Here is a 21,389-nt window from a genome sequence, read left to right on the forward strand (position 1 = left end):
ATGGAAACCCGTAGACACTGGCTTATGTAAGCGGTTAGGGGCACGTGCCCGGTAACACTGGCGGTTGCCGCAGGGACTCTTTTTGAACAGGGTCACATAGCGCAGGAAGATATGCAAACATCTACAAAGTGTCCTGACGGCAGTTCCCCCCTGTTGATACTGTAGCAGATGCTAGCTAGATCAACAGTGAGGGTTACCCCGGATTTAATTTACTGGATTACCGGCTGGTTCTGCTAGGAACATGATCTAAGGGAACTTAGTATGCTATGAGTAGTTTGAATATTTAGGTGAAAAAAACTGAGACAGCCAGAATGTTAGTACCATGGCAAAAGGTACTGAGCTAAATAAAATAAAATTGCAGGGTGGTGTACGTTTTCAAGAAATAGTTGGGGGTTGCTAGTAGGCACCCAGTCTTGATATTCACTGAAATGACTTTAGTGACATCTGGACTTACGAATTGACGGTTTCGAGTGGTGTGACGTGGAGTGAGTGAAAACACCTGGCGCGATATATTCCGGTTAAAACTCCTTTGTCCTGACACTCCATTATTCGGGGATATCCCGTTTTTTTTGTTTGTTTTTTTGAAATCTAATACCTTGGCGATAAAAAAATATATATAGCTCAAAGTGCCTTGACTGGCCTAGGTTAGTGTACATTCTATGCTGCTACAGATACAATACAATAGATCCGGACTTTCTGATGGCTTTGGCAAGTTTGCACATATAAATTGCCCATATTACTGCAAAAGAGGTTTACGATACTAACGTAAAGATCTAACCAGTGGAAGGGACTGGAAAGGGGTTTGTGTGGGTCGCTCGTGTGTAGCACCCATACACTCATGAAGATATCTCACCTAAACGTAACGCCGACGGACCAGCTGCCCCTTGACCCATCGTGATAAATAAGCCACTGAGGATTATCTCGGGCGACATAACTGGCTTCCCATCTCACTTGCTGTGTGAATAGTCCGGAAAATCTAATTTTACCCTGGTTTAAGTCTCTGTACTTACAGACACTTACCCGGAAGGTCATCTCTTCGTGCCAGGTGCATATGGTCACGACTGACCCCTTACTCAGGAAAACAGATTGTTGCAGTTCCTCGCCTAAGGTCTGTCTCATTTGAACCTTATTATGACGTTTAAGAGCTTGGAAGAAACCCTCTTGTCATATTATCTGATTCTCGGAAAATACTCATCCTGAGAATGCCTTTAATAACAATGATTTTCCGGCACTGGGGAGAAATTTATATAGACGGGAGAGGGATGTATATAACTGACAATGAGGGGATGACGCCCCCAGCTGCCCTAAAGCCCCAATCACATGCAGCCCCGCAGGACGAGAGTGGTTCTTGAGCCAAACAGGGAAAAACATGTACAATCTCATCCCAAAACGGTACATTTTACATGAGAAAATTCTTCATGAAGCCGCATATACTACCATAAACGGCTCACTAGATCGCCTTGCTGCATGTGCGGAGGCCATAGTCTATCCTTGGTGAAATTCTCACCATGTGGGGAATATATAAACCGCTGTTTCGCCGACCCGACACTGTTTTCTTTATCCATTACACCAATTGCTTCTTTTGCACCCTTTCGATGAAGATCAGCAGTTTATTTGTGACCGGTGCCTTGGTCACACGGGCTCTTGCAGAGTCCCCCTCCGGCAACTACGCTCCCGGCAAGATTGCGTGCCCCTCCCTCAATGACGGTGAATCCCTCGTGAGAAAGGCCAATGGCCTTTCCAAGGATGAACAGGAATGGGTGGCGGCGCGTCACGAAAAGACCGACGAAGCATTGCTTAACTTCCTCCAAAACGCCAACATGACGGATTTCGATGCCTCCACATTCCTCTCCACGCAGGCCAACAACTCCATCAATATCGGTTTGGCCGTGAGTGGTGGTGGGTACCGTGCGATGCTCGTGGGTGCGGGACAGCTTGCGGCCCTTGATAACCGTACGGAAGGTGCTATCGAGCACGGGTTGGGTGGTTTGTTGCAGGCAGCCACGTACTTGACCGGGTTATCGGGGGGTTCGTGGCTCGTGGGGACGTTGGCAATGAACAATTTCACGAGTGTGGAGCAGATCTTGGATGACGGGGTCTTGTGGAACCTCACCACCACACAGCAGTTGTTAAACACGTCTTCCGGCTTGACTGGGGTTATCAGTGCGATTCTTAGTGACAACAACACCGAGTTGTATGACCACTTGAACTACTGGGAAGACAGTGATGGGTTCACCGGGATCAAGAACGAAATAGCCGCCAAGGTTGCTGCGGGTTTCAACACTACCCTCTCCGATGCCTGGGGCCTTGGCTTGTCGCATGCGTTCTTCGAGCCAAATGACAACAACTACGGTGCCCCGCTCTTGTGGACCGACTTGAGAGACCGCTCCATTTTCTCTGACCACGATATGCCGTTCCCAATTCTTGTGTCGGTTGGTAGAGAGCCAAACACGTTTGTCACCAACGAGAACTCGACCGTGTTTGAGTTCTCGCCATTCGAGATGGGTTCCTGGGATCCGTCATTGAACGCGTTTTCTGACTTGAAGTATGCGGGTACCAACGTCACCAACGGTGTGCCAAACAGTGACCAATGTATCGCGGGCTTTGATAACGCGGCTTTCCTCATGGGGACCTCTGCTTCGCTTTTCAACACCTTCCTCACCACCCTTAACGGCACCACCTCTCTGTCAATTCCGGCCATATACCAGACCTTCCTCACAAAGTATTTGACTTATTTGCAAAACAGTTACCAGGACATTGCGCTTTGGTCGCCAAATCCGTTCTTGGGAACAAACTACACCACCAACGAAAACTCCAAGATCACCCACAACAGCTCGCTTTACCTCGTTGATGGTGGTGAGGATGGGGAAATCATTCCGTTACCGCCTCTTCTCGTGCCCGACCGTTCCGTAGATGTGGTATTTGCCTTTGACAACGACGCCTGGCCAAGTGGAACTGCGCTTATTGCCACCTACGAAAGACAGTTTGTCGAGCAGGGTTCTAGCATCGTCTGTCCGTATGTTCCAGACAGCTATTCGTTCTTGCAGCAGAACTTGACCGCCAGACCAACCTTCTTCGGCTGTGACGCCAAGAACTTGACCACCTTGAACGCAAACGGGGATATTCCGCCGCTTGTGGTGTACATTGCCAACCGTCCGTTTGACTTCTACTCCAACACTTCCACCTTCGAGCTCAGCTACACGGACGAAGATAAGAAGTTGATGGTTGTCAACGGGTTTGAAACCATGTCGCGTTATAACCTCACTTTGGATAGCGAATGGCAAGCCTGTGTCGGCTGTGCCGTCATCAGAAGAGAGCAGGAAAGACAGAACATAACCCAGTCCGACCAATGTAAGCAGTGTTTCGAGCGTTACTGCTGGGACGGAACCATCAGCAACCCAGCTACAGATGGCGGTCTTTTGGTCAACTTCACCATGACCGGCTTCACCAACGGGACCGGCTTGACCAATGTCACCAGTCCTTCTGGTGAAGAGGACTTGCTCAGTCTCGTACTTGGCGGTGGTTCCTCTAACTCTTCGTCTTCCTCTAACTCCTCATCTTCCTCTAACTCCTCGTCTTCCTCTTCCACTGTGAGCGCAGGTTCTGGCTCTGGCTCTGGTTCTGGCTCTGGTTCTAGTACTAGCGGCGCTTCCTCCTCCGCCTCATCTTCCTCCCACAAAGCTGCAGGTGTATCGTTGACCCCGGTTCTGTTCAGCGTTATAGGCTACGGTCTCTTGACATTAGTTGTGTCTGCCTTCGTCTCTCTTATGTAAACTTAACAGGAATGATATTATTTTGTAACTTGATTGTAGGTGTTGATACCAGATGGAAGGTATATCCGTAATCAAAAGGACCGTGTGGAGCTGACCTTAAAAGGTAAAGTCTCTAGGGCGAGTACCCCCTATGGTTGTAGTCTGCGCTAGAGTTGGAATGAAAGGCCAAATCCACCTTATTCCCCTCTGTTGAGAATATCAGTAAACTCTGCGTATAGCACTTAATTCAAAACGGTCTCTATTAAGCGCTTTGCCTCGGATAATCTGGCATCCACGGCCAGAATTATATAAACCCGGAGCGTCCAAGGAGATTGATTTTGTGCAAAAGATCTGGAGGGCAACAGCCAGACTCAACTTTGTGGATTATGAATGGTTGCCTATTTCTGGCACAAGATGGAAAAGCCAACCCGGACTCTCTTCCCTTTCCAAATGCATATGAGCAATGTGTATGGTCCCTGAAAGCCTGTCACTGGGGTCTCTTTGGGATCGTGGGGGAAGACATGCTACATGGTCTTCAGGATTATAGCAGCTATACTCTTACTAACCCCCCATCTGGTTACCCTTCTTGGCCTCTCAAAGTCAAGGGGCTGTCTACTGAAATGGCCTGTAGATTACAGGTAAATATTTTGGCCGAGACTCCACTTTACGTCGTTAAGGGTGCACAGCACACCTTGCATTGACGGAATTTGGTACACGATGCAACCCAATCTAAGCATCATAGCGCGGTATTGAGTATCTTGTCCATTGCATGTACAACCCAGGTGAACCCCTCGTTGCCGGTCCAGCCAGAAAATTCCGGCTTGGCGAAAGTGAAGAAGCATGGCAGTAAATCAAGGCACTTAGTGAACCCCCTGGCCTGCATTTCAGATTTTTGATTCCATAATCCTCTATGATAATAACGAGACGACATATCAGCTTCAGAACTGGTATCCTGGCCTTTAAGATTGTGCAGGACTAATTTCTGGTTAATTTTTGAGCCTGAAATCGGCCAACTCTTGGCGCATTTTCCACGCTGGCAGATCGGCACTGCAAGGCTGGGACGTAATGCCTTACAGGTGTACGAAAATCCGGAGAACGCATAATTTCCGACTGCTTTTACTTCACAGCCGAATAGAGAAGTACCTCGGGTAGATGGAGGAATTACTTTGTCGTGTGACAAAAGGCAACGAATTCTTTCTATAGTAAGTCTTGGCATCAATGTGTAACTCAATTCCAGGAAACTTAGACGATATCCTTAAAAGGTGGGCGGCTAACCTCATGCAACCGGGTCCTAAAAATGGGAGCGCAGCTGTGAAGACTAATATTTAGTCAGTTCTAGACGGATGTAATGCTGAACTACATGACAGCTATGGAGACCGATATAGTAGCGGATAAATGTGGGTGGAAAGCTTCGTATACGGTAGAGCATTTGAAATTCAGATCGGCACTAGTTTCCCTCACCCTTTTCAAGGGCAATGGGATTGTCAGAGGAGATAAATTATTCAGCTGGATTCTAGAGGGTAGCGATGCATGTATCAGTCCATATATGTACAATCGCTCGACTCACGTTACATAGGCCAAGTTTATCTCTGAGCACTGGGCGAAATTGTTTTCCATCTATTGTATCTCTGGAGTCCCAGCTTTTTGAATTTTCAAATGTATAAACTTCCTAAGCTCAGCTCCGTGTATAGCGATATGTATATATTGGCCATGGCTTCTGCGTACCCGGTAAAAAGATTCTTTGCTAACGGGGAATAAAGGACTTCCTGTGGTATAAGTGGCGAGAAGCGGATGTGGATCCTTAATTTCTAAGTGCCGTTAGTTTGCCTGGCTAGCTCAATCGGTAGAGCGTGTGACTCTTAGCAGTACGCGATCACAAGGTTGCGGGTTCGACCCCCGCGTCGGGTTTCGATAACTTCTATTTTTGACCTGCAGATCAAAAGAAATTTGACCACACCTGTCAGATTTTTTTCTCGCCCTTACTCCCTTCCACCAATGGATTCCATCACAATTTCGCTTCTAATAGGATTAGCCCTTGGAAAGAACTATGTCATAGCGTCGGTTACTCCAGCCAAGTCTGTGGAACTTATGCTCCAAGACGCAGTCACGTTGGGTATTGGTTGCAGTGATTTCAGCCTCTCACCCCACACTACCGTGGAACACATCCAGAAGATCATTGAAGAACTACAAACCCCAAGGAATTCACACCACGTGATATATGTCACAGGTCTCGAAGAAACCCCACCTTCAGTGCAACTGTGTCTCCTCGAATATCTCAACCAAAAGGAGCGTGTGAGCGGCTTCTTTGCTCGTAACCAAGAATGTGGAAGAACCCCGATTCTAGTTCCGGTGTACCGCATAGTGAAAGATACCGAAGTGAATATCCCCCCGCCTTTGACTGTGAAATTTTTCTTCAAACAGTACCATTCGTGTGCTGAGGGCAATAGGGAACGTCCCCTTACCTCTGCAACAGAAATCAACGACGTTTCCGGAGGTGTCACCAGACAGCTTTCCAGAGCGCTTTCTAAACAAGTGTCCCGCCCTTCTGTGGTCGAGTCTTCGGGCTTTGTTGGCAGGGTACTGGAGCTTGAAAAGCTTATCCAGGGTGTGGAAGTCACGTCCGAGGTCCGCCGGTACTATGGGGATATTATCCTCCTCACGCGCAACCATCGCTTGGTGCAAGGAGGGTTACCGTTTACGGTATATAGCGATTTTGAGCAGTTTTTGAAGGTCATTTGCGCGATTCACGACTACAAGTTTGCCATCCCAGCAATGGTGAAGTTGACGGCAATGAAGTTGCTCCCGCTCAAGGTGAAGATGATCTCAAATGTACAGATGGAACCGTCTCTACACTGGGGCTCGAACCAGGAAATTGTGGAGTTCTACTACGAAAACAGCAACCCTGAGCTGATTGTCGCAGGAGTCTTGAAAACCGTCACCCCTCCAATCTGAGGGGGCTATGGCTGGCGACCGCGGTCAGGTAATGACCGTGTGGTGGGTGAAATCAGAATATTGCCCTACAATACTTACCCGTATTATGATAACCGAAGTAAAAAAAAAGGTTCCATGTCTGTCCTTACGGTTTGGAGATCCGCCCATACGGCTAGGCACGTGTCGGTTTACACGCGTTTATGCCAAGGGTTAATCGGTTGCGATTCCTTGCAGACCAAAAGGCAACAACTAGAGGAACTGGCCCAACAAAAAATACGCCAAAGAGGAAGTGTCCCAACAAAAATCTAATCGTTGTCACTCCTGGTAACGAAATACTGGAAACAGCCCAATTGTATCCCTGTACGTGATTCTGGTGTCCTGGTATCTTCCCCAGGCTGTTTGATAGGTGATACTACCGCAGCTAGTGTATAAAAAGTTGATGTTTTAATCGTCTATCCTGCTTGCCTATAAGTCATGCAGTTTTAGTCAACCACGTGAAGGGGCCACTTCTGATGTATACATTCGCTCCATCACCAGTCTAAATAGCTAACAGTTTAAGGTTATACTCCCGCAGAAGCTCTGCACTTTTTGGTTTAGTTGATGCTTGGTTGAATACAAGTCTTGGTACTTATCTCAGCTCCGATGAGCTCTGATGGGCTCTGATGGGCTCCAATGATGTGCCTTGATGATGTGTGAGCAGCGGCTCATAGTCAATCGTGACTATTTCACATGCACCACTGATCTCAATAGATACCGAGAGTCCTTGCTTTCGCATAACTAAATGCACCGCTGCAAGGCAGGAGCCTGAGTCTTATTTTCCCCAATGACAACTTTAGTCACGTCCCGCAATCCCTGTAAACTACTGGCCAACAGCATATCTTAACTCAATGTCGAAAATATGAATACGTATGTAACTACAGCAAACATATAGGTATTCGTGCATTATTCAGATACGTGTTGCGGCACGAATTCACTTAACCAAAAATCGTTTGTCTGGGCTCGATAAAATGCGTTTATGCGACCCCACGTTGTACGCCGAAAACTTGTACCTCATCGGTGGGGACAGATTCCGTGGAAAGATTCAGGATTTACTGTCCTAATCGCTTGCCTCGAAGATACGGGTAATTGAGGATACTTTCCTGGTGCGGGTCCTGGGAATCGAGTCAAGCTGGTGCCTGTTTGGTAATCAGATGTCTGTGTGGAGTGAACGTGCCTCCTGGTCACGGCAGGGGTGGGATATGTATATCAGCTCGGGTGAGACTAGACAGTCTGCTAAAAGTTTAAAAGGTGCATCGACAACCCTAGTTTATTGCAAAAAAAAAAGCCAGTACAGATGGCTAGGACAACCCCCCTCTGGTAACTATCGTTGTTTTGGGACTCCGTCTGTAGATCAGCCACAGTTTCGTCACAGTGAGCGTGGACATGCGCATGCGGTGATCTTTCTTGTGCGGTTACGATCTGCGCTACAATCAACATTATCAGTTGTTTAGATAAAAGCCCAGCAATTTCAAGTTCTACTTAAATGAAACACTTGATGAGAAAAGCTGGCAGCTGATCGATACGTCACCAGCCACGCATCAATCAGCTCGAGTTTAATGAGTGGTGCCACAAATCGGTAATTTGAGTTTAGTGGGTGGTAACACAAATCGTTAGTTTGAACTTAATGATTAGTGACACAAGTCGTTAGTTTGAACATCGTAACCGGAACTAGGTATGCTATTATGTAGGCTCTTGCCGGTGTAACCTTACCCCGCTCGAGGCTTTTGTGCCCCCTTCTAAATTTCTCGCTAATTAAATCACTACTGACAAGCAAGAGTTTCTTATCGCATAATTTGGCTCCACTGAGCTAAAGATTTAAGTTTCTGCGACTGTCTGCTGGATGGCTAGGAGGAGAAAATCTCACAGGACGAAAACTAAGCAGCGCTATGCGCAGACTGTATCCAACTGTTACCAGATCCGGACACCATGAGCAAGATATATCGGGGGGGGGGCTGATTACTTTAGATTTGCGTGGATTTACGTACCCGACTATATATCACGGCCGGATTAGATTAGTGCTATCCCCCGATGTTGAGAGTCTCTATAGATGCATGTACATTGGTATCTGTTTGTCTTCATGCTTGTAACACATATAGCCATATATGTATAGATACGTATACATGAATTCAGAGCCAAGGAGTATTAGTTTTAATATACAATCTATAACGAATTTCGGTGTAGCGCAGTGGTGCTATAGTAAGTTGTACCGTACATTGTCAATCGTAACTTAAGTCGGTTAGATACCTAATGGTTAATGTATCAGTTATTGTATTTTACGTATTTGTGTTTCGACCGTTGTACTTTATACTTTCGTATTCGAACGATTGCAACTTATATATTCGTATTTATACGATTGTAATCTATATATTCGTATTTAAATCGCAGCAGTTATAGATGACCTGAGGATGTATCGTTATGTATACGCACGTATAGGTACTTTATAATTGGCCTAAATTCTTAGTTATATATATATATATTTGAAGGAGTTAAAATTATATATTACCTTCCCGCCTGGTTGCAATTTCGCAGATATTACTATGTGGGGCTGAAATTCCATACATTACGATGCAAGGTTAAGGTTTCCATACATTGCTATGCTTCTGCTAGTGGCTCCATATATTTACTCAACAGTCATTCATACAAGATCTGCTTTTCATGGACTAAGGCGGCTGTGCAGACTTTTGACAAACGACAGATTCAATGACAAATGCAAAGCGCAAACAATAGAACGGCGTGATATCTCTTTAGAAAATCGCGCATAGTCTAGCTCTTTGTGCCATAGTCCAGACTCTACGTCCGGCCAGAAATACAGAGGTGCTAGTTCAAGCCGAGATCCAGATAAACTTCCGAAAAACCATTACGCATGCGAAAATTACATGTGATGCCATTGTGGCCACCAGACCGAGAGGGGAGCTGAAGCAAGCTGCGGCTAAGTGGATTTCAATGGCAAGACCGGGGTATCTCTACCGCGTTTACAGAATCATCCATTTCTGGCTAACGACAGGAGGCCGTAGCTATGGCCCACAGCTCCACGTGTTTCATACACTGCTTAATAATATTAAACCGTTCCAATCACTAGCGGGGGAAGCTTCTCTCGTCACGCTTGCAGAACATGGCAGACAAGCCAGCGGACGAAAAGCGGGGACCGAGCCTAGATATGACGCCGTACGTGTGAATCCTGTGCACGCATCCTTAAGCTGCCGGTTAAATACAGGAGGCCTAAAGCTATGTGATAGTTCTAGCCTAAGTTCTTTCCAGTAGAGTCTCCAGTTCGCGTTTAGACGAGTACCTTGCTCTAGGCGATATCTGGTAGAACGTTCGCGTCCTGTTATCGAAATTTGAAACTACCTGGCAACCAATATTACGTTTACGATTCTGTATGCAGCTTCCGCCACCCTTGCTCCTTTTTTCATGTCTCATGCTGGCAGCGTCATGCGAGAGAAGAAATCCTTCAGAACGGTTGGTCCTGAGGAAGGTAGGGGCTCGGAAAACACGTCGAGAGATGGGGGTTGTCGCAGTCCCGAGAAAGGTTGTAGCTGTTTGTGCCCCGTGTCCCGAGCCGAACCTCCATGGTTAAAGCAGCTTTCTGAACGCCGCAACTAGACGGGAGATAAAAATGTGGCATATACAGTAGACTATATCTCCGGTAGGTGGCATTGGATGACTACTTTCAATGGGCCAATCTAGAATAGTGTCCCTTCGAAATTCTCTCGTACGCACTAGGCTATGGAAAGCCAGCCGATCAATGCATGGACGAATTGATACATCCCACTAGTCTAACGAGGGAGTGTGGGGCTCGTATTACTTGTCAGAGTTAGAAGCCTTCTGCATGTGCATGCATTTTATGCTGCTTTGCATGGCGCATGCGTGCGCATAATTGTTTTCCGGCTGGCAGCTCGATCTTTGGTCAATGGCTATCTCTTTCCAAGCTTACATGAATGAAATGAGGTTAGCATGCAGCAGCGTATGCTTTAACGCCTATATACACGTCATCTCTCAATGGGCAAATTTCATGCTGGAAAGAGATGGGTCTGCCCTTGTTTTTTTAGTCAACAGGGCCACTCCCTCATAGGGCACTATCAATCGCTTCGCAGCCTTCGAGAAGGCGGATGTGGTCCAGGGTCTTTCAGACTCCGAGAAGCACCCACGTGCATTCAGTTCAGAGCTATTTGAGTCTGTTTGGGTTTACGTTCTACAAAACCTAGAAAGAATCTGGATTACAGCCACCAAAACTATGTACTTAACAGTTGGTTGCGGCGCGGAGATTACATTTTAGCGAGAGGTAAAGAAGAAACTGTGAGGGACTAGTGACTATCCCATACAGGGCGCACCTGACTAGTGTGGATGCAGCAAGCATTAACCGAGTTGCAAAAACGCAACGAGCAGCTTTAGCATACGGCCTATGGTGGCGCAGTAGAATGACAGATGGAGGTTAGGCTCGCTCGGAGGCATGGTACAAGAGCAGTAGCGACAATGAGGCGCGATTCTGGAATTTACACTGACACGCTTCGACCAGGGGCACTACATAAAGATATATTAAATTTTCCGTTACCGTTTGCCTCGTAGCAAGTTATTGACACTCCTGTAGCCTGACTACACCGCATCCACGGTGGTCACCTTGATCTGGTTCCGCACCCGTCTGGACTTGAACTTTGTCTCCACGCGGGTATTTCTCCAGGAATCCACCGCCCTTTGAATCAACCCCCGCTGGCCGATAATCGCTTCACCGTTCAAAAAACACAAGAACCACCCGATTTTATTGCACTGTTTCTCGTAGTTGTACCTGTTTCCCGTGTAGCTCGCAGCGTCGCAGAGGGCACGCGGATACACGCAGTTGTCTACCATGTACTTTTCGGAGAGCTCACCGCTGGCGATCAACGCATCCACGTACTCTTCAAGGGAGGCGATATTCCGGTGCTTGCCACATTTAATCGTAAACTTCTTGATAATCTTTTGGGTGGAGTAGAAAAAGAGAAGTTTTTCTTCGCCCCCATTGGCTTCGTCGATAATCAAGTCGGGCTTGACGGAGGCGGGGATAGGCCCAGGCTGTGTCGTGTGCTCGGAGTCCTCAATCACCACAGGCTTCCGGAACTTCTTCGCGGGGCTCTTTCTTGGCTTCACGACACCCTTGGAGATCAGTGAGGATTTGGAGGTGTCCAACGCATGTCTCACCTCCATGGAGAACTTTCTGTCGTCCATCGGTGAGGGAAGAGGGGTGTTTTCCTGCACCCCAATCCCCTGGAAGGGAACGGGAGCCGCCATGGCCTCGTGACCGCTGTAGTAAAACCCCTGTGGAGCATGCTCGACAAAGGGAGCGTGCAGCTCTTCTGCCTTGAACGACATACCCGGCAAAGAGAGTAAGCTAGCCGTATCTGGTTGTACCATACCGACTGGCGAGTAAGCATCTATCAAACTGGTGTCAGCGTGAGAGTCGCAAGGGTCTGACAACCGGGCCTCTGGGTAGTAGTCGTAGGACGCACTTGGAGTCGGATACGAGCTCTGCGCAAGCTCTTGTGAGAATTCGGGCACCTGAGGGTAAAGGGGAGCGCTAAACGCAGAGTACTGTGGAAACGGCTCCTTCGTGCCGACAAGATACTGGCGAGAGACCTGTGGGTGATAGTAGAAGGATTGGGGCTGGGGCATCTGAAATGACACGTTTTGAGGGAACGGAAGGCAGCCATCCACGTATTGGTGCTGACCAAATGGAGCCAACTGTTGAAAGTTCGGCACTATGGCGTTGTTATAATACCCGGAAGGCACCTCCATGTTAAATGGCCGTGTAAACAGAAGAGGTTCGGGCTGCGTGTACAAAGACTGGTCTTGTGTAGAGTAAGAAATCATGACTTATAGTTTTTAGGTTTGTTGGTTAAACTGTCACAACTAGATACAGGCAGCGGGACCTCAACTACTTATAGAAGTCCTCCAAGGTGTTGGTCTAAAAAAGAAAGATACCTGCGACGCGTCACCTGTCTGGAGCCTTGTATAAGGCTTCGTCACGTACACTAGCTGCAACGTCCGCATATAAGCGTTAATCTATAGGTGCATCGGAAACGATCCTCCAATCCCACCTCCAGCAACATGAAGGTAGGCCTCACAAAGGCCGTGGTACTAAAGATATGACCTGCCAGATCCCACTCTGGAGGGATGTGCATATATGCACATGTGCAGATTGAGTTTCATGTAACCAGCGCGAAGCTTACGCATGGGCCTATTGTCGAACGTACATATGCATGCAGCCATGCGGGTGCTGAATAAAACTCCGTGAGGCATTAGACAGCCGATTGAGCCAGCACATGTCCACGTGCATAAGTTGGGTAGTAGGTCGATTTGCGACCTGCACCGAGACGGCAGTGATCGTCGCTAGCGTCTTGGGGCTTCTACCAAGTGTCTGCACCGCCTCTAGCTGCAATCTGCATCATTTGATATTATACATCCTATGCGAGTACCTGCGAACAACGGAGTTTAAGCGGAATGTGTCCGTGTAATTCCGCTATGTCAATCCTGTCTCCGGGTATGAGAAGCATCAATGCTTTCTGGCACGGCGTTATCTTCCATCTGGAGCCCGAGTTGCAAACTATAGCGTTGAAACTCATTTTTTTTTTCAGCTCGGAAAGGACGAATGGGCCTGCATTTGGCTCAAAACTCCAGCTATGTGCGGCTTAGCTAATTCAAACACTGCTTGCAGGCGACAGTTTCCACCGGGGGTTACGGAACTCTGGGACGAAGGGCTGAGATTCTACCTTTTCCTTTTTTTAGAAGACTGGGTGAAAGTTTAAATTCTAATCGGGACAATCTTTACCTAGGAAACGTGTCCGTGGATCTGATAAGGGGGGGTCGGGTCTAACGGCCATATATAATAACTCTATGGCATACCTCGAGTCTATGGTTTCCTTTATAGAGACTTGACCCTATATTGATGAACTGGCTTATGGAGACACCAGGCGTACTACTGAAGTAGATTAGATAGCATGGGAAGAGGCATGTATAGCACGGGGTATAATGGAGTACGGAATACCCTTTTGTCGTTCGATTACCCTTTGGTCGCTCGATTACCCTTTTATCGCTCGATCACCGTTTCGTCACTCGATTACCACTGCATGCAAGGCAGAATGCAGATGAGACCGTGATGGACTGTTTTTGAAGGATATAGGACTGTTTAACAAGGTGATTATGTAGATTGCTCCCCTGAAAGAGTGGTGATCAGTCTCTCTCGGAGGATACTGCAATTTATTGCTACTGATTTATCATTTCCCCACAATCCTAGTCACAATTATTCTCTTCTCCTGGTTAGGAGCGCAATCTATAGCAAAGTACAAAGTAATACCTCTACGCCGGGAAGGAGATACGCTCATTTAGCAATCTCCATTTACGAGCGACCTGGTAGGCCCGGGTGTCGAGTAATTGTGGTACTAAGGCTGCGGATATACTTCAACAATTTCAAAGGTACGATGCCAAAATGTACATGCGTACGCTGCACCAATACAATGATATCCGAGCCCAAGTTAGATATACGTCCGTTTTAGCCGGACTAGTCATAATTATTATTGATATAAAATTCATAGCCGCGAAAACGATGTGAGGGCACCTTATCACCGGGGATGGTAATAATGCTTTGGTTTCTACTCATCCATCCTGTGTGAAGCGTGGTGGCACAGCAAAAACACTGGGGATTCAACCTTTATAGAAAAACTACTTGGGGAATTGGTTTTATAAGCTCCTAAATTAATACCAAAGCAAGCGAATGAAACGCCGAGTTCCCCTGGATTCGATCTCGTAAATTTTTTTTTGAATCCCTACGTGAACCCTCATCGACAGGAAATGCCGTAAGGTGGGTTTCTCGCCATATGATATATGTAACTTTGCAACACTGATAAGATTTCTGATAATATAACAGAGTATTCTCATTCAATGATAAATGGTTATTGCTTGCAATTTTGTTTAACGTGGGTGGCCTCCATCTCAGCATGAGATGTGAGGACAACCGTGCCCGAAGTCACCATTCACCTCATACCAGGGACTGGCCAAAACTCTGCGTAAACAGGGTCGCATATTCCATGGGAAGGGGGATTTTGGCTGCAGCATTACGGTATGGGCGATAACTGTATTAATTGTGAAATTTTAAGACATGTGTGATGCCTCTTAAACGTATTTTCCCCGGACATCAGCAACGTGCATCCCATGAAAGGTAGTAGATAGCAACCCAGCAGGTAATCGGGGAGATCCGCGAATATTCGTATTGAGGCCCAAGGGGATCGCCCCTGTTACTTTCCCAGAAATGCCAATTCTCGGAAAGAGTTTCAGTAACAGAACCTGGGGCTAGGTCATGGCCAGGCCTTAGTTTGAATCTCAATTTATGTCATCATTCGTGCTGGTGTCCAGGCCTGGTGTTGTCGTGGGGACTGGGAATAAGGCAGACTGTCCCAACTAAAAGCTCAGAAACCCCTGGGGTCCTCTGGCATGATACAAACGTCAGACGCATACCAACCTAAGGTCGAATAGTCTCTTCCCTGTAGCCGTTGCTCTTGTATGCCTATCTTAAATATATAACTTGAGTGGCCGTTGTACTTCCGCCCCAACAAAACTCTATCAATTGAGCTGCTCCTAAAATCTGTAGCCTGTACGGCGGGTAAAGTAAGCGGATATCTTTTTGCAGGTCAAGTAATACCGAGGATCTCTGTTAATTAGACAGCGTCGTTTGGAGTACGGCGGCGATCTCTTTAGACCTGGCGTTGCTGTACTTGCTGAATGCAGAATCATACAGTATAGGCAAGACAAAGATCGGCAAGCAGTGCGCAAGGGACACATATCGAAGGAGATCTCCAGCCAATTCAAGGCATGTCCTCTTTCCGTAGTTATACCCTTTTGTACCAATAATGGGGATGATGAAGCGCAAGGCTGCTTAATCCGCGTACTATACGATGTGGGAAAACGCAAGCAGGGTATTTACATGCAGGTCTCGTACAGCAAAACCTCATACCCTAAAGGAATCAAACTCGTATGAAAATGTATATTTCACTGACTTGAGAGTATCTTGGTACATAGAAGGGTAATGCAAGTCATTTGCTTGGATCATCTACTCCTTTTGTGGAGTCCGAAAGGGTGTCAAATTGCAGCGTAACGCCTGCACCTCCGGCCGATCTTCACCCTAACTCGTCGATCCTTATGCTGGGATTGGTTAGGGAACTTAAAGTGGTTGCCACTGAATTTGGTTATTCAATTTAACGTCTAGTCCAAGTTACTGCCCGCATGACATCTTCGAAACGATTCTCGGAAAGGCCAGGAGCTTTATGCAACAAGCCCAGTTCTATACTAATAGGGGTATAATAGCTTCCAAGGAAAATCAGCCGCTTGAAATTAAACGACAATCCTTTTGGCAGCTTGTATCACCCAGAGCCAAGGTTGCTCTCTCTGGAGGTCACATCCCAGTCTCATATAAGCAGATAAGTCCCGTAACTGTCGTACAAGCTCGAAATCTCTACCCAATAGACTTTGAGCGATAATTTTTGCCAAGGGATTGTCGATTGGCAAATACCGTCGGGAGCGTCTAGAAACAGCAACTTGCAAACAAGCGCACTGGCTTATAAAACATTATGTCCCCTCGCCTCACAACTATAAATACATTTATTATACAACCCCTGCCCTACACATGCACCGTTGGCTAGGCCTTCACATAAGCATAAACAGGCGGTGGAATATACCGGACTCTTCGATCTTGTCGTTGTACCAGAAGCCCAACATGATGATAAAGTAGGTAAGGATCAAGATGCAGCCCTTAAAGTAGTTAGACTTACCCTCGGCGTAGACGTACGTGAACAAGTACACCGACATGATGGTGGCGATCAAGTCCCACTTCGGAAACACGAGGGTGAACATGCTGCTGACATTTTTGAAGTCGCGCACCACCGTGTAGATGATAAGCACGGGAATCTGGATAAGCACCACCTGCAAGGCGTAGGCAGAACCAATCTCCATTGAAAGCGCCACGTTCCCGTTGATGGCAAAGGAAATGGCGTTGAGGAATTCGGTAGTGTTCGGCACCAATGCAAACACCGTAAGCCCCAAGAACTTGGGGTTGATCGGAAAACGGTGAAGCACCACGTCCACAGTGTCGACCAAGATCTCTGCAATGACTGCGTACAAGATGGTGGCGCCCAAAAGGATGATTGTGGACTTTTGCTTAGACCAGTTGGGACCCTCGTGCCCTCCTGCCTCTTCGGTGGTGACCGGGGCAAGTACTGGCGTGTGCGCTGGCGAGGGCTTCTGAGGAGCTCTGACCCGTGTGACGGGGTTAGCACTAGGGACCTGGTTTGTGCCTGTGGCCACCGAACTAGGGTTTACGCCCGTGGAAGCAGCGACAGGGGTGGGGTGATCAAGAGAGAGCACCGAGGGCGTGGTATGGTGATGGATTGGAGCAGGGGCCTGGATCTGGCTAGCCCAGATCATGGCGGCATGGGTCCGGAGTGTAAACCAAAGACCGATACCGTAGACGATAAACAACGTCACGGCACAGAAAACCGAAAAGGGTCTGAGGAAGTCCGTGTACAACAGGTCGAGCACCAACGGGGGTTGAAGAAAGTGGCATTTCTTGCAGTCCCGGATGGCCTTCTCCCCCATCGCCGAAAGCTGGGACAAGAGCGAGGTGGTTTCACAGTCGATGCATTGAATTTCGTAGGAGCCATACATTTGGTGGAACATGGAGGGCACAAACATCACAATGATCGCAAACAGGAGCATGGTGGAGGATACGCCCGCGGACTTTGGGTTATACCGTTGGGTCTTTCGCTTGATAGCACCACCACACATGGACAAGCCCGGAAGAAGAAGCACGGCGGCGAGGATGGACCCGATCATTGAGCCCTCCACGAGCTTGGCCTTGTTCTGGTCGAGCGACACACAGTAGAGGAAGATCTCCACTACGGTAGAGAAAAACGCGTTGATCACCGCACCGAGGCCCATCGAGGACTGCGCCGAGATGGACGCCACGGCCTGGCCGATAAAGTACGCGAGCGGAATGATAGAGAAGAGACAGAGCCCGAAGATGAAGAAGTCGTCGGTGTACCAGGTGCGCCAGCCAAACGCCTCACGGAGCACGTAGTAGTCAAAGATGACAAAGAGTACCGATGACATGAGGTTGATAAAGAAGATGTTGGTCCCGTCGACGGTGTACTTGTAGTAGCGGAGGCCCGCAACCCTGTAGGTGCACACGAGAATGGCCTTCTTTTGCTGAATCTGCTCGTCGTTCATATTGCGTTCCTTCGGGAAGGAGAGCGCCAACGGATGGCGGCGGAGATGCCCGGTGAGGAGGTTGAGGATCTTGCCCATGGGGATGGTGAACACAAACATCCAGCAGACAATGCTGACAAAGTACATGAGCGGCTGAAACAAGAGGTAGAAATAGGCGTAGAACACGATCCGGCTGAGGTTCCAGTCCCCGCGACCAAAGAAACGCTTCTTGACCGCATCTTCGTCGTGACTGATGCTCTCCCGGCGATTTGAGGAGCCCTCCGCAATATCACCGAGCAATGGTTGGACTTCCGAGCGGCGCAGCGGAATGAAGAACAATCTTCCCTCCTCCTCGCTGCGCCACTTGCGGAATTCACTGACAGACCTTCCGTCATACACGTCTTCGTGGATGTAGTTCTCGTCCTTGGTTAAGAGCACGTACTTTCCGAAGGGAAACCACAAGAATAGGCCGAGGTCGAACCAGAGGCGACAGTAGTCGAGGTTGGACACGGTTCCGGCGAGCGATAACCCGAGGTTGAACAAGGCACCGAGACAGCACGCAAGAAAGAGGAGAACGCCGAAGGAAAGCGACCAGATGAGGTTGGTTAGATATACCCCCCACGTAATGTTCAATTGGTTCTGCTCGTGGATATCGTCCTCTGCCGCCTGTTCCACCGACCGCTTCTTCTTGTACAACGACGGTTTCCAGATCTTGATCCCGAACGGGTGGGTCTTGTTGATTGCGTTCTGTCTCTCGCGAAGGGTCATGGACTCCATGGAGTTGGTTGAGGAGGAGTCGCTGGGGGTCTTTGTCTCGCGCGAAATTTCGTGTTCAAGGATGAGCTCCTCAAAGTTATCGACCGAGTCCCGGCGCGGTGGCGACCCGTGCCCAGGGGACTCGCGCGGCGAATGGGTCGCAGAAGAGTCCTCGATAAACTCCAAAAGGCGGAGATTCAGCTCCGCCGTGCGAAGATTCTCGATAATGCTCGATTCAAGCTCGGCGGGACGCTTTCTGAGTGTGTTGGGCGCAGACTCATCTGTTTTGCGGAGTAACGGTGATGATGTGATCCTCTGACGAACGTTTGGGGAGCCTGGAACTTCCAAACTAGTTTTGCTGGGGGTGGTTACTCTCAGCTTGAGCCTGAACTTGAGCGCATCCGAGTATCCTTCGAGGTACTCGCGCTCCATTTCGTGGACCACCTCGTCCTCACCGTCATCTACGGAGAATACAAGTTTCAGCGACACGTTGCGCTTCATGTGGGGCCGTCTGGGTTTGGCCAAGCTTGCCACCAGCCCAACCTTGGGGGTCTGGGCCAGTCTGACCGAGCTGGGGTATGTGTTGGCGGCGGCCATGAGCGGTTCTCCGCTCTCACTATCTTTCTTCAGCATCGGTAATGAATCGTGGCTTTCAGCGGATGTATGGGAAATAGCCATAAATATAACCAGAAACGAGGTTTAGCAGCGGAAGGGATACAAACATAAGTGAACGATAAGAGCGCGCATTGTTTTGCCGTGCCGCAGGCCTGCAGCTAAAATTAAACATAGCGTCATACACACGCGATCATGTCGAAACATTGGGGGGGGGCGTGGATTAATAATCCAAGTCGACAATTGTGCGGTATATTTGGTTTGAGTCGTTTAGGAAATTAAATCTGAGTTGTTCAGTCATAATAATTTTGTCTGATAAAATTGTTGAACAGGGGGTGACGACAGCGGGATGGGTAGTCGTTACTCACCCCGCTTTATTGGACCGCAATCACTCAGGTCAGGCTCCGAAGGGAGGTTGGGCATCCTGAATTCGGAGGAGCCAAAAAAAGCAGTAGATTTAGATTATGATCTATGGCTAAAGGAATAATTGACCAATCCTTATACCGTGTTGTGAGGCGATGGTGTATTGACGGTTCAGGGGGTGGCTGTATGCGGCTTAAGCCCATCTAGTGCCTTGGCCGATAAAACAAACAAGTTTTTCGTCCCTTGTAGCAGAGTTTTTATTCTGTGCTCTCGGGCAACAATATTATCTCAGAAAACAATGTTTTATACTTGATAAAGTGCTAATATATATAGGCAAATTCAGAGAGGATTGGTGATTTTAAGATACGCGATACAGTGCCCTTTTGAATCATATCTTTACCGATTAACAGATCCCCGACGCCAAAAATAAGCTAAATTATGCTTCAAAAGAAATATTGTTTTAGCTTTATAGTTAACTTTGTTTTCGTTTTGGCTTCTCTTTTTTTTCATTTTGTATTGTAATATTATATATAAACCTTTGAGTCTATTTTTTGTGTTACATATATAACCAAGATATATATATCTTTGCTAAAATTGAAAAATGGAAATTAGTAATATTGTCTATAGTCTCAATCTAATTAGCTATTTTTCTTTCTAGGGGATATGAGCGACTACTTTATACATTATATGTAATCGAGAGGAGGGTAGGGAGGTCTTTACACACCATATCACACGTCACTCGGGACGGGAAACGGCAGTTGATGCATAACATAACAGTTTTAAAATATAGACTATTGGCTATGCATGATGACGTACACAGTTGGTCCTTACCGCGAGTTGAAAGAACCATAATGACACCCCAGTACCAACTAGAGTTTTATATTCCGGCCCGATATGGATTTCTCGAATATCCACGATAAACCACCATTGAATGTTAAAGAACACCTTTGTCCAACTTGTGAGTATGTCCTACTGTCTGTTTGCCTCAAAAACGCGCTCAGCCTTGTATGTCGCACGTGCCGATGCACGAACGTGATCGTTATTCAATTAAGGTTCTAGACCGCCCAGCCTTTACTTCGGCCTTCGCGTAATTTTTCGTTTCTTTTGTTTGCTAACAAATTTTTACACGCCCCATCCCTTTGGACCTGCCAGATCACCTTGGAAACAAAGACACGAGACTTGGTCCATATTGCAATAAGTCTACCACAAACACACTCTGATCTGTCCTTATTGGTTACTTTTGTCCTTGCAGGCTACCCTAGACTAGAGTTTGAAATATAATCGAGCTACTTTTTGGATCTTACACAGCCCGGCTATTTTTAGACCTCGGAGCAACACAACAAGCCGAAGACCTCTAACCAAAGTTGCACATTTTTTCTCGCCTGAAGTCGTCACACTCATTTATCCTCGTTTCTCGTCCAAACAGCCTGTCACATCATATATCATGCTACACAGAACGTACTTTTTGTTGCTATTGCTGAGCCTTGCTGCCTCTGCCATTGCTGCCGATGCCGTTGCTGCTGTCACCACTCCAGTTGTCGGCGCTGTTACTACTGGTACCACCACCGGCACCACTACTCCAGTTGTCGGCGCTGTTACTACTGGTATTACCACCGGCACCACTACTCCAGTTGTCGGCGCTGTTACTACTGGTATCACCACCGGCACCACTACTCCAGCTGTCGGCGCTGTTACTACTGGTGTCACCACCGG

The 21,389-nt window shown here is 47.7% G+C and overlaps 8 protein-coding genes and 1 non-coding gene across 9 annotated transcripts in view; 5 read left to right on the forward strand and 4 right to left on the reverse strand.

The window, feature by feature from the left end:
• Window positions 1-562: 562 nt before the first annotated feature.
• Window positions 563-1,205, reverse strand: BABINDRAFT_160597 (uncharacterized protein; the record flags this gene model as incomplete). The annotated part of the gene is made up of 1 exon (XM_019128327.1): window positions 563-1,205. A coding segment is annotated over exon 1 (266 nt), but the record flags the coding sequence as incomplete, so codon positions are not given.
• A 390-nt stretch (window positions 1,206-1,595) lies between these two features.
• Window positions 1,596-3,455, forward strand: BABINDRAFT_26830 (uncharacterized protein; the record flags this gene model as incomplete). Its single annotated transcript, XM_019131389.1, has 2 exons — window positions 1,596-2,137; window positions 2,177-3,455. Coding segments are annotated over 2 exons (1,821 nt in total), but the record flags the coding sequence as incomplete, so codon positions are not given.
• Window positions 3,456-3,755: 300 nt separating this feature from the next.
• On the forward strand, window positions 3,756-4,782 carry BABINDRAFT_160598 (uncharacterized protein). The gene has a single exon (XM_019128328.1). It carries the CDS (start codon window positions 4,139-4,141, stop codon window positions 4,451-4,453), a length of 315 nt encoding a protein of 104 aa, XP_018986538.1. The 5' UTR covers window positions 3,756-4,138; the 3' UTR covers window positions 4,454-4,782.
• Window positions 4,783-5,346: 564 nt separating this feature from the next.
• Window positions 5,347-6,794, forward strand: BABINDRAFT_121234 (uncharacterized protein). The gene has a single exon (XM_019126940.1). It carries the CDS (start codon window positions 5,748-5,750, stop codon window positions 6,702-6,704), a length of 957 nt encoding a protein of 318 aa, XP_018986539.1. The 5' UTR covers window positions 5,347-5,747; the 3' UTR covers window positions 6,705-6,794.
• Window positions 5,578-5,660, forward strand: BABINDRAFT_t109. Its single transcript has one exon. It is a non-coding gene; the product is annotated as a tRNA-Lys (tRNA).
• A 4,065-nt stretch (window positions 6,795-10,859) lies between the features above and the next one.
• On the reverse strand, window positions 10,860-12,679 carry BABINDRAFT_160600 (uncharacterized protein). The gene has a single exon (XM_019128329.1). The coding sequence runs from the start codon at window positions 12,486-12,488 to the stop codon at window positions 11,316-11,318; it is 1,173 nt and encodes a 390-aa protein (XP_018986540.1). The 5' UTR covers window positions 12,489-12,679; the 3' UTR covers window positions 10,860-11,315.
• A 3,238-nt stretch (window positions 12,680-15,917) lies between these two features.
• On the reverse strand, window positions 15,918-19,812 carry BABINDRAFT_160601 (uncharacterized protein). Its single transcript, XM_019128330.1, has one exon. The coding sequence runs from the start codon at window positions 19,377-19,379 to the stop codon at window positions 16,389-16,391; it is 2,991 nt and encodes a 996-aa protein (XP_018986541.1). The 5' UTR covers window positions 19,380-19,812; the 3' UTR covers window positions 15,918-16,388.
• Window positions 19,813-20,244: 432 nt separating this feature from the next.
• Window positions 20,245-20,585, reverse strand: BABINDRAFT_121290 (uncharacterized protein). Its single transcript, XM_019126941.1, has one exon. It carries the CDS (start codon window positions 20,524-20,526, stop codon window positions 20,353-20,355), a length of 174 nt encoding a protein of 57 aa, XP_018986542.1. The 5' UTR covers window positions 20,527-20,585; the 3' UTR covers window positions 20,245-20,352.
• A 454-nt stretch (window positions 20,586-21,039) lies between these two features.
• The window catches only part of BABINDRAFT_121346 (KRE1 domain-containing protein), a 966-nt gene continuing 616 nt past the window's right edge, over window positions 21,040-21,389 (forward strand). The window contains exons 1-2 of the mRNA XM_019126942.1: window positions 21,040-21,258; window positions 21,335-21,357. Of these exons, the coding sequence (XP_018986543.1) occupies window positions 21,121-21,258; window positions 21,335-21,357 (161 nt within the window). The 5' untranslated portion in view covers window positions 21,040-21,120. The remainder of the gene's footprint in view (window positions 21,259-21,334; window positions 21,358-21,389) is intronic.

The sequence above is a fragment of the Babjeviella inositovora genome, assembly GCF_001661335.1.
Source record: "Babjeviella inositovora NRRL Y-12698 unplaced genomic scaffold BABINscaffold_3, whole genome shotgun sequence".
In the NCBI taxonomy this organism is placed as follows: domain Eukaryota; kingdom Fungi; phylum Ascomycota; class Pichiomycetes; order Serinales; genus Babjeviella; species Babjeviella inositovora.